At 46.3% G+C, this 12,265-nt stretch overlaps 1 protein-coding gene across 1 annotated transcript in view; it reads left to right on the forward strand.

Moving 5' to 3' along the window:
* Nucleotides 1-560: 560 nt before the first annotated feature.
* LOC110528130 (cytosolic phospholipase A2 zeta) overlaps nt 561-12,265 on the forward strand; it is a 28,718-nt gene continuing 17,013 nt past the window's right edge. The window contains exons 1-5 of the mRNA XM_021609953.3: nt 561-771; nt 1,953-2,025; nt 2,133-2,269; nt 3,453-3,587; nt 3,678-3,718. Coding sequence (XP_021465628.1) covers nt 763-771; nt 1,953-2,025; nt 2,133-2,269; nt 3,453-3,587; nt 3,678-3,718 — 395 coding nt within the window. The 5' untranslated portion in view covers nt 561-762. The remainder of the gene's footprint in view (nt 772-1,952; nt 2,026-2,132; nt 2,270-3,452; nt 3,588-3,677; nt 3,719-12,265) is intronic.

Here is a 12,265-nt window from a genome sequence, read left to right on the forward strand (position 1 = left end):
TGTCTATTTACAATTATATTAACATCAAAGTTTTAAAAAATTATGTACCATTCCTAATCTAGAATTGGTCATCCATTTTTACCAAAACAAGTGGCAGGGGAACTGCTTTGTTGTTTTTCGAATCCCGGACGGCTCATTTAAAGGTTTTGAAGGCCATTTAATAACTGTTAATGGACAGACCAGTCCCGGCCAGTGCCCACTCCATACAGGTTAACGTGAATGTAGGGGAAGGTTGCTCTAAAGCTGTCCTTTATAGGATGCAGGTTTCATGAGGCCTCTGTTAGAATGGAATGACATAAATGAAAAATGAACTATTACCAACAGCAAACATACTGATGAGTTGCTGCTGATCAAAGTGTAATTGTGTCCAATTCAAGCACATACACACATATATACATACATGTCAGAACATAGAAAGGTTTTTGTGTCTGGCGTCAATTTAATAAAATTACGCTTTGATCAGCAGCTTCTCTTGTCAGAATGTTGGCTGTTGATAATAGTTATTTTTTCATGTTGCAACCGAGCCCTTATAAACCCTACATCTCATAAAGGACAGCTTTAGAGCAACCTTCCTCCACATTCGCATTGACCTACGTGAAGTTTGACATGCTTGAGCCTGAGAAAAGAGGAACAGCGGCTCCTCCCATTTTGCCTCACCTATATAGTGTTTATACCTTCCACTCTGCAGGGAGAAGGATACCCGACAGCTGACAGGACATTCAATTCTCTGCAAACCTACTGTAGGAGGAACATTAACTAACCATGTTGAAGGTACCTCTTTATTTTAAATATGTAGCTAGAATATTTATGCAACAGATCTTCTGAGAACTTGTGAGGACAGTGTAGGCCCAGGGTTACTCAACTAGTGGCCCGCGGGTGATTGTGTTTGGCCAGCCAAGTTGGGGTGGCAGGTAGCCTAGTGGTTAGAGCTATGGGCCAGTAACCGAAAGGTTGCTAGATCAAATCCCTGAGCTGAGAAGGTAAAAATCTGTTGTTCTGCCCCTGAACAAGGCAGTTAAACCCACTGTTTCTAGGCTGTCATTGTAAATAAGAATTTGTTCTTAACTGACTTGCCTAGTTAAATAAAATAATAATAACATTTTATGAGAAGAAAAATCATATATATATGATTTTTCTTCTCATAAACTCATTCAAGGGTTTTCTTTATTTTGACTATTTTCTACGTTGTAGAATAATAGTGAAGACATCAAAACTATGAAATAACAGATATGGAATTATGTAGTTTAGAAAAACCTGTTCAAAAATCAAAATATATTTTATGTTTGAGAATTTTCAAAGTAGCCACCCTTTGCCTTGATGACAGCTTTGCACACTCTTGGCATTCTGTCAACCAGCTTCATGAGGTAGTCACCTGGAATGCATTTCAATTAACAGGTGTGTGTGCCTTGTTAAAAGTTAATTTGTGGAATTTATTTCCTTCTTCATGTTCTGTGCATCTGTATATTCTTTACTTTACGCATAGAGAACAGGCCACTCAAGAGAATGGTGGTCATTAAATAAAGTTAGATTAAAGCTGAATCAGTGTCTGCAAGAGCCCATAATGATCACGTTATTGTACAAAACAGAACCAAACATTTTAGCATAGTAGTATAACGTAACACCACCACATTTTTCTCTCACGTGGTCAACACTCAACAGCGTGCGCCACTAGGCAAAATACACAGGTAGGCTATTCTATGGTTTGTTAACATCATCTGCTCACCATTCAAAACAACCCTGTAGGCTACTTCGAAACAACACTGTAGGCTACTTCGAAACAACACTGTAGGCTACTTCGAAACAACACTGTAGACTACTTTGAAACAACGCTGTAGGGTGCTTTGAAACAACCTTGTAGGCTACTGAGAAACAACACTGTAGGTTACTTTGAAAAATCATGTAGTATGTGTTTGTATTTTTGTAACCATGTATGTTTTTGCCTCCCCTATTAGAGAGAGGTTATGACCTACCAGAGCCTGACAGTTACCGTACTCCGAGCAATAAACAACTGCTCTCATGATTATTGTGAGTCATATTGTTTTCAATATACTTTTCATAGATTTCTAAATTCATTATCACAGCAGACAATTATTTCAGGTGAATAATAATATTTATTTTGTTTTGTTTTGCAGGGTCTGAGTCCGACTGTTATGTTACTGTAGGTCTCCCCACAGCGTCTGCCAGGACCCTCTGTACTAAAACTGTGCCCAACAGCAAGACCCCAGAGTGGAATGAGAGTTTCCAATTCAGGGTCCACAGTCACGTCAAGGTAAACCCCCTCATACAGTATGCCAATCACTAGGCAGATATACCTCAGAGGGATATGGTGTCCCTAAATCTTATGTATTTGCATATAGGGTGTAATGACAGCAGTGTTGCCAACTTAGCGACTTTGTTGCTATATATTTAGCGAGTATTCAGACCCCTCTAGAGACACATTTTCAAAAAGGCAACTAGCGAACAAATCTACTTTTTCTGGTGTTATTGGAGACTTTTGGTGAAAGCAGGTACCGTTCTTACTCTTCTCAAAGAGCAGCGGGTGCTGCCATGGGCCCCAGCCCTGTCCCAAAGCACTCACAGGCGGCCCAGTCCTCGCGCAGCAGTCCCTCCCAGCTGTAGTCAGAGCAGGCGGAAAGCCGCAGCTGGCTGATTCCGCCCTGGCTTACATTCAGGACGCGATGTAAATGTAAAAAACGAAACAAAAAAAAGAAATGCTATTTTTTTTTAATTAAAAACTAAGTTACTCCGCCAGAGTGTTTCTTTTGGGTCACTTTTACCGGTCCCAAGCCCGGATAAAGGAGGAGGGTTGGAATTGTGACATTAAAAAAAACAAAAGAAAGTACAAACGTTATTCCTCTCTCCTACAGCATACATCACAATTACATGCACATGGCAAAATATGCAAATTAGGCGATGATGTCATTTTGTGACTTCTAGCGACTTTTAGGACAGCCAATATAGCTACTTTCCTTACTGAGGAGTTGGCAACATTGAATGACAGGCGTAGCTACACATTTTGGGTGTTCGGGCATGCTGGTAAGTCACATCCCTTGGAATCCCCTTAAGGCTGCTACACACTTTAAGCAAACTACACAAATGCAGTGACTTACTTTTGTGCAGCTCAAATAATACATTTTATTGTAACACCAATTGAATTTTAAAACATAAAAAATACTTTCTACCCGACTTTGCTTTCACAAACACCTGAAAAGCTAGTTTGGATGCATTTTTTTCCCTTAAATATATTGAAAATAATAGGTTATCGTGTTATTTCACATGCCATGGAACAGATTAGAATTGCAAAAGGAATGCGTTATCTTGTGTGAAAATTCCAGTCAATTCCAGAAAGAGAGTTTATAGACTTACTAGTTTTGCATGTGTAAACAAACGTATGCTGTAAATCAAAATACAGTACATCCAATTGTGATAAAGAGATGCCCTTGTCTTTTCAGAATATCGTGGAGTTGAAAGTGTACGATGAGGACAGTTTCATTGGCAATGACGATGACCTGTGCTCCACCGTAGTGTTTGACATCAATAACCTCATCCCTGGGAAGAAGGAGACCAAGACCTTCATCTGTGAACCGGTAGGACATGTTCTAGCGCTAAGGAATATAACTAGAATATGTAATTAATGAATCACATCCTTAGTCTCCTATGCCTCCTCTCTATTTCAGACCAAAGATGAATTGTGGGTTGAGTTTGAGTTGCTGGAGAGGTGAGTGTCAACTTTGACATCCATGCCATTGTGGGACTGCTATCAAAGCAGAAGAGGATTAAAAGTTTTGTTGTAACAACCCTTACAAAAAAGCACAAGTGAAATAGCTGTTTTCACAAGTTGAGCTTAAATTTCACCTATGGAATTGCAAGTTCACATGTGAAAAACAATCTCAATTACAGTTTCTTATGTGAAAAACTTTCCATTGTGATTGTTTCTCCAAATGTGATAGTAAAAATCAAATTTGCAGTTTCACATGTAACAAAACAATTATTCATTTAGCAGACACTCTTATCCACAGCAATTAGGATGAAGTGCCTTGCTGAAGAGCACATCAGATTTTTCACTTAGCTGGCTCAGGGTTTCGAACCAGCAACCTTTAGGATATTTTCCCAAAGCTCTTAACCTCTAGGTTACCTGCCACTCTTAACCACTAGTTTACCTGCCGCTCTTAACCGCAAGGCCAGTTGTGTGCCTCCAAATAATTCTAAAAGTATTTTCAGGTGTTCGACCCAGGGCTGTTGCAGTGACCGTCATGAAGGCAGTCAAATTCCACGTGACCGTTTAGTCACTGTAATTAGGCTTCTCCAAGCTGTGATGCTGCTGGTCATTAGTAGCCTACCAAACCTGCTAACTGCCTGGTACTCAGCACTCTATTGTCCCTCTAATCACTCTGACATCAATGCAAATGTAATCGAAAATCTAACCAAACGCTTCAAGAGAGCCCATGAGCTCCGGTTGCGCAACATTTCAATAGGCTATGCAGTTGTGCGAGAAAACTGAGTGATGGCCTCTATTAAAAAGAGGAGGATCCCATCAGCTTTCAATAGGCTAGGCCTCCTAAACTCAGCAAAAAAAGAAACGTCCACTCACTGTCAACCGCGTTTATTTTCAGCAAACTTAACATTTGTAAATATTTGTATGACCATAACAAGATAACAAGACTGAACAAGTTCCACAGACATGTGACTAACAGAAATTGAATAATTTGTCCCTGAACAAAGGGGGGTCAAAAGTAACAGTCAGTATCTTGTGTGGCCACCGGCTGCATTAAGTACTGTAGTGCATCTCCTTCTCTTGGACTGCACCAGATTTGCCAGTTCTTGCTGTGAGATGTTACCCCACTCCTCCACCAAGAGTATGCAAGTTCCCGGACATTTCTGGAGAGAATGGCCCTAGCCCTCACCTTCCGGTCCAACAGGTCCCAGACATGCTCAATGGGATTGAGATCCGGGCTCTTCGCTGGCTATGGCAGAACACTGACATTCCTGTCTTGCAGGAAATCACACACAGAACGAGCAGTATGGCTGGTGGCATTGTATGCTGGAGGATCATGTTAGGATGAGCCTGCAGGAAGGGTACCACATGAGGGAGGAGGATGTCTTCCCTGTAACGCACAGCATTGAGATTGCCTGCAATGACAACAAGCTCAGTCCGATGATGCTGTGACACACCGCCCCAGACCATGACGTACCCTCCACCTCCAAATCGGTCCCGCTCCAGAGTACAGGCCTCGGTTTATTCCTTCGACGATAAACGCGAATCCAACCATCACCCCTGGTGAGACAAAACCGCGGCTCGTCAGTGAAGAGCACTTTTTGACAGTCCTGTCTGGTCCAGTGACGGTGGGTTTGTGCCCATAGGCGACATTGTTTCCCGGTGATGTCTGGTGAGGACCTGCCTTTCAACAGGCCTACAAGCCCTCAGTCCAGCCTCTCTCAGCCTATTGCGGACAGTCTGAGCACCGATGGAGGGATTGTGCGTTCCTGGTGTAAATCGGGCAGTTGTTGTTGCCATCCTGTACCTGTCCCACAGGTGTGATGTTCGGATGTACTTGATCCTGTGCAGATGTTGGTACACGTGGTCTGCCACTGCGAGGAGGATCAGCTGTCCGTCCTGTCTCCCTGTAGTGCTGTTTTAGGCGTCTCATAGTACGGACATTGCAATTTATTGCCATGGCCACATCTGCAGTCCTCATGCTTCCTTGCAGCATTCCTAAGGCATGTTCACGCAGATGAGCAGGGACCCTGGGCATCTTTCTTTTGGTGTTTTTCAGAGTCAGTAGAAAGGCCTCTTTAGTGTCCTAAGTTTTCATAACTGTGACCTTAATTGCCTACCGTCTGTAACTGTTAGTGTCTTAACGACCGTTCCACAGGTGCATGTTCATTAATTGTAAATGGTTCATTGAACAAGAAAGTGTTTAAACACTTTACAATGAAGATCTGTGAAGTTAGTTGGATTTTTACGAATTATCTTTGAAAGACAGGGTCCTGAAAAAGGGACGTTTCTTTTTTCGCTGAGTTTATATTTATTTCTCAACTTTCCTAATTTTAAGCACTTTGTTTATATTTACAACAGGAGTATAGCCTACCTGGCTGGCATGAAAATGAACCACGGGAACAGCGTCCTCCATTCGCTATTTAAGTGCATCGATTACATATATTTTTTCCTGCTGCCCCTGTTTCGATACAGGTGCATGATAATGGTCCATTCTAAATAAATACAAATTCACACATATATTATTTAGTATATGTAAAAACAAGATTAAATCAAGAATAGTCTGATGGGGTGACAATATTTGTCACGGTGAGTGAATGAGGACCCAAAAGCGAATGAACTTAAACAGAGCTTCTTTAATAACCAAACATAGGTAGGCTCAGATAGACCGGCAGATTCCGACAGGACAGGACAAGGTTACAGCAAACATGACGATAGTCTGGCTCAGGCATGAAACACAACAAACAAGAATCCGACAAGGACAGGAACAAAAACAGAGAGATATAGGGACCTAATCAGAGGGAAAAAGGGAACAGGTGGGAAACGGGGTGAATGGGTAGTTAGGAGGAGACAAGGCACAGCTGGGGGAAAGAGGGGGAGAAAAGGTAACCTAACAACGACCAGCAGAGGGAGACAGGGTGAAGGGAAAGGACAGAAACACACAACATGACAATACATGACAGTACCCCCCCACTCACCGAGCGCCTCCTGGCGCACTCGAGGAGGAAACCTGGCGGCAACGGAGGAAATCCTCGATCAGCGCACGGTCCAGCACGTCCCGAGAGGGAACCCAACTCCTCTCCTCAGGACCGTACCCCTCCCAATCAACGAGGTACTGGTGACCACGGCCCCGAGGACGCATGTCCAAAATCCTGCGGACCCTGTAGATGGGTGCGCCCTCGACAAGGATGGGGGGGGGGGGGGGAAGACGAGCGGGGGCGCGAAGAACGGGCTTAATACAGGAGACATGGAAGACCGGGTGGACGCGACGAAGGTATCGCGGAAGAAGAAGTCGAACTGCGACAGGATTAATGACCCGAGAAATACGGAACGGACCAATGAACCGCGGGGTCAACTTGCGAGAAGCCGTCTTAAGGGGAAGGTTCTGAGTGGAGAGCCAAACTCTCTGACCGCGACAATATCTAGGACTCTTAGTTCTACGCTTATTAGCAGCCCTCACAGTCTGCGTCCTATAACGGCAAAGTGCAGACCTGACCCTCTTCCAGGTGCGCTCGCAACGTTGGACAAAAGCCTGAGCGGAGGGGACGCTGGACTCGGCGAACTGAGATGAGAACAGCGGAGGCTGGTACCCGAGGCTACTCTGAAAAGGAGATAGCCCGGTCGCAGACGAAGGAAGCGAGTTGTGGGCGTATTCTGCCCAGGGGAGCTGTTCTGACCAAGACGCAGGGTTGCGAAAAGAAAGACTGCGTAAGATGCGACCAATAGTCTGATTGGCCCGTTCTGCTTGACCGTTAGACTGGGGGTGAAAGCCGGAAGAGAGACTGACGGAAGCCCCAATCAAACGGCAAAACTCCCTCCAAAATTGAGACGTGAATTGCGGACCTCTGTCCGAAACGACGTCTGACGGAAGGCCATGAATTCTGAAAACATTCTCGATGATGATTTGTGCCGTCTCTTTAGCAGAAGGAAGCTTAGCAAGGGGAATGAAATGAGCCGCCTTAGAGAACCTATCGACAACCGTAAGAATAACAGTCTTCCCCGCTGACGAAGGCAGTCCGGTGACAAAATCTAAGGCGATGTGAGACCACGGTCGAGAGGGAATGGGAAGCGGCCTGAGACGGCCGGCAGGAGGGGAGTTACCGGACTTAGTCTGCGCGCAGACCGAACAAGCAGCCACGAAACGACGCGTGTCATGCTCCCGGGTGGGCCACCAAAAACGCTGGCGAATGGAAGCAAGCGTACCCCGAACGCCAGGGTGGCCGGCTAACTTGGCAGAGTGAGCCCACTGAAGAACGGCCAGACGAGTAGGAACGGGAACGAAAAGAAGGTTCCTAGGACAAGCGCGCGGCGACGGAGTGTGAGTGAGCGCTTGCTTTACCTGCCTCTCAATTCCCCAGACAGTCAACCCGACAACACGCCCCTCAGGGAGAATCCCCTCGGGGTCAGTGGAGGCTACTGAAGAACTGAAGAGACGAGATAAAGCATCAGGCTTGGTGTTCTTAGAGCCCGGACGATAAGAAATCACGAACTCGAAACGAGCGAAAAACAGCGCCCAACGCGCCTGACGCGCATTAAGTCGTTTGGCAGAACGGATGTACTCAAGGTTCCTATGGTCAGTCCAAACGACAAAAGGAACGGTCGCCCCCTCCAACCACTGTCGCCATTCGCCTAGGGCTAACCGGATGGCGAGCAGTTCGCGGTTTCCCACATCATAGTTACGTTCCGACGGGGACAGGCGATGAGAAAAATACGCGCATGGGTGGACCTTGTCGTCAGAGAGGGAGCGCTGAGAAAGAATGGCTCCCACGCCCACCTCTGACGCGTCAACCTCGACAACGAACTGTCTAGAGACGTCAGGTGTAACAAGGATAGGAGCGGATGTAAAACGATTCTTGAGGAGATCAAAAGCTCCCTGGGCGGAAACGGACCACTTAAAGCACGTCTTGACAGAAGTAAGGGCTGTGAGAGGAGCTGCCACCTGACCGAAATTACGGATGAAACGACGATAGAAGTTCGCGAAGCCGAGAAAGCGCTGCAGCTCGACGCGTGACTTAGGGGCGGGCCAATCAATGACAGCTTGGACCTTAGCGGGATCCATCTTAATGCCTTCAGCGGAAATAACAGAACCGAGAAATGTGACGGAGGAGGCATGAAAAGTGCACTTCTCAGCCTTCACAAAAAGACAATTCTCTAAAAGGCGCTGGAGGACACGTCGAACGTGCTGAAGATGAATCTGGAGTGACGGTGAAAAAATCAGGATATCGTCAAGGTAAACGAAAACAAAGATGTTCAGCATGTCTCTCAGGACATCATTGACTAATGCCTGAAAGACAGCTGGAGCGTTAGCGAGGCCGAAAGGAAGAACCCGGTATTCAAAGTGCCCTAACGGAGTGTTAAACGCCGTCTTCCACTCGTCCCCCTCCCTGATGCGCACGAGATGGTAAGCGTTACGCAGGTCCAACTTAGTGAAAAACCTGGCTCCCTGCAGGATCTCGAAGGCTGAGGACATAAGAGGAAGCGGATAACGATTCTTAACTGTTATGTCATTCAACCCTCGATAATCTATGCAGGGGCGCAGAGACCCGTCCTTCTTCTTGACAAAAAAAAACCCCGCTCCGGCGGGAGAGGAGGAGGGGACTATGGTACCGGCGTCAAGAGCTACAGACAAATAATCCTCGAGAGCCTTACGTTCGGGAGCCGACAGAGAGTATAGTCTACCCCGGGGGGTAGTGGTTCCCGGAAGGAGATCAATACTACAATCATACGACCGGTGTGGAGGAAGAGAGGTGGCCCTGGACCGACTGAACACCGTGCGCAGATCGTGATATTCCTCCGGCACCCCTGTCAAATCACCAGGCTCCTCCTGTGAAGAAGAGACAGAGGAAACAGGAGGGATAGCAGACATTAAACATTTCACATGACAAGAGACGTTCCAGGAGAGGATAGAATTACTAGACCAATTAATGGAAGGATTATGACAAACTAGCCAGGGATGGCCCAAAACAACAGGTGTAAAAGGTGAACGAAAAATTAAAAAAGAAATGGTTTCGCTATGATTACCAGAAACAGTGAGGGTTAAAGGTAGCGTCTCACGCTGAATCCTGGGGAGAGGACTACCATCCAGGGCGAACAAGGCCGTGGACTCCCTTAACTGTCTGAGAGGAATGTCATGTTCCCGAGCCCAGGTCTCGTCCATAAAACAGCCCTCCGCCCCAGAGTCTATTAAGGCACTGCAGGAAGCTGACGAACCGGTCCAGCGTAGATGGACCGACAAGGTAGTGCAGGATCTTGAAGGAGAGACAGGAGTAGTAGCGCTCACCAGTAGCCCTCCGCTTACTGATGAGCTCTGGCTTTTACTGGACATGAAGTGACAAAATGACCAGCAGAACCGCAATAGAGACAGAGGCGGTTGGTGATTCTCCGTTCCCTCTCCTTAGTCGAGATGCGGATACCTCCCAGCTGCATAGGCTCAGCTCCCGAGCCGGCAGAGGAAGATGGTAGTGATGCGGAGAGGGGGGCAACGGAGCGCGCGAGCTCCTTTCCACGAGCTCGGTGACGAAGATCAACCCGTCGCTCAATGCGAATAGCGAGTTCAATCAAGGAATCCACGCTGGAAGGAACCTCCCGGGAGAGAATCTCATCCTTTACCTCTGCGCGGAGACCCTCCAGAAGACGAGCGAGCAAGGCCGGCTCGTTCCAGCCACTGGAGGCAGCAAGAGTGCGAAACTCAATAGAGTAGTCAGTTATGGATCGATTGCCTTGACATAGGGAAGACAGGGCCCTGGAAGCCTCCTCCCCAAAAACAGATCGATCAAAAACCCGTATCATCTCCTCCTTAAAGTCCTGATACTGGTTAGTACACTCAGCCCTTGCCTCCCAGATTGCCGTGCCCCACTCACGAGCCCGTCCAGTAAGGAGAGATATGACGTAGGCGACACGAGCAGTGCTCCTGGCGTAAGTGTTGGGCTGGAGAGAAAACACAATATCACACTGGGTGAGGAACGAGCGGCATTCAGTGGGCTCCCCAGAGTAACACGGCGGGTTATTGATTCTGGGCTCCGGAGATTCGAAAGCCCTGGAAGTGGCCGGTGGATCGAGGCGGAGATGGTGAACCTGTTCTGTGAGGTTGGAGACTTGGGTGGCCAGGGTCTCAACGGCATGTCGAGCAGCAGACAATTCCTGCTCGTGTCTGCCTAGCATCGCTCCCTGGATCTCGACGGCTGAGTGGAGAGGATCCGAAGTCGCTGGGTCCATTCTTGGTCGGATTCTTCTGTCACGGAGAGTGAATGAGGACCCAAAAGCGAATTAACTTAAACAGAGCTTCTTTAATAACCAAACATAGGTAGGCTCAGATAGACCGGCAGATTCCGACAGGACAGGACAAGGTTACAGCAAACATGACGATAGTCTGGCTCAGGCATGAAACACAACAAACAAGAATCCGACAAGGACAGGAACAAAAACAGAGAGATATAGGGACCTAATCAGAGGGAAAAAGGGAACAGGTGGGAAACGGGGTGAATGGGTAGTTAGGAGGAGACAAGGCACAGCTGGGGGAAAGAGGGGGAGAAAAGGTAACCTAACAACGACCAGCAGAGGGAGACAGGGTGAAGAAAAAGGACAGAAACACACAACATGACAATACATGACAATATTAGCCTATCACTTGTGAATTATATAGTATCACTTGTGAATGATGCCCAGAATAAGAAACAATGCCTTTTTCTGCGTCTTTTTCTAATCATAGTCGCACACCTCATGTAGCCTAGCCCACAGGCCTATACGGTATGTTTTGATAAGGTTTGTATCACAACTAAAGTGGCCAAATAAATTAAGCACGTTAATCTGCTTTACAAGGGGTTTAGAGCCTAACTGGCTTACATAAACAGCGCCTGAGTTTCAAGTTTGGGGAAAATCATTTTCACCATAAAAATGCGCCTTTATAATTAAAGCATTACATGCATAATTGCATTTATGGTCACTTTTGATAATGGTGTTTTCTGCTAATGGAACATTCGGCTGATAGCCTACTACCATGTGCTCATTTCTACACTTATAATGTGAAGAAATATCCAAATAGCTTCTCAACATTTTAAGCTAAACGTTCTGATCTGCTGCGTCAGTCACATCGCGTTAAAAACATGTTTTGATGCTAGTGGTTATATTAATTTGGGATGTATCGTATCCCACAACTGTCCCAGACTATGTTTGGAATATTTATTTATTGCACAGAATAGAATAGGTCAACGTTTGTACTATGGGAGATAGTAGATTGACATAGGCTAGTGCTTTTGCTGTTTGTTAGGCCTACTCATCTTCTCGGCTGATGAAAAGTAAATGTGGACAGTTCTTCCAATATCTTCAATATGCACCTCAGAATTGGATAAGGATGCCCACATATGTCTGCCTTCACTTGTAACCTGTCAGAAAGACCCGATCACTTGATGGAGAGCCATGTGAGTGAGAGGTGATTCTGAGCGCGCACCCCTCAGGGAAAAGGGCACAACCGCCACTGGCCGCAAAAGGCATGGATTTTTTTAGGGTGCATTATGGCCACAGAAAGGGGATGCCACCGCGAAATTCCAGGCA

This window comes from Oncorhynchus mykiss, chromosome 1 (assembly GCF_057628025.1).
Source record: "Oncorhynchus mykiss isolate SJ-2025 chromosome 1, ASM5762802v1, whole genome shotgun sequence".
In the NCBI taxonomy this organism is placed as follows: domain Eukaryota; kingdom Metazoa; phylum Chordata; class Actinopteri; order Salmoniformes; family Salmonidae; genus Oncorhynchus; species Oncorhynchus mykiss.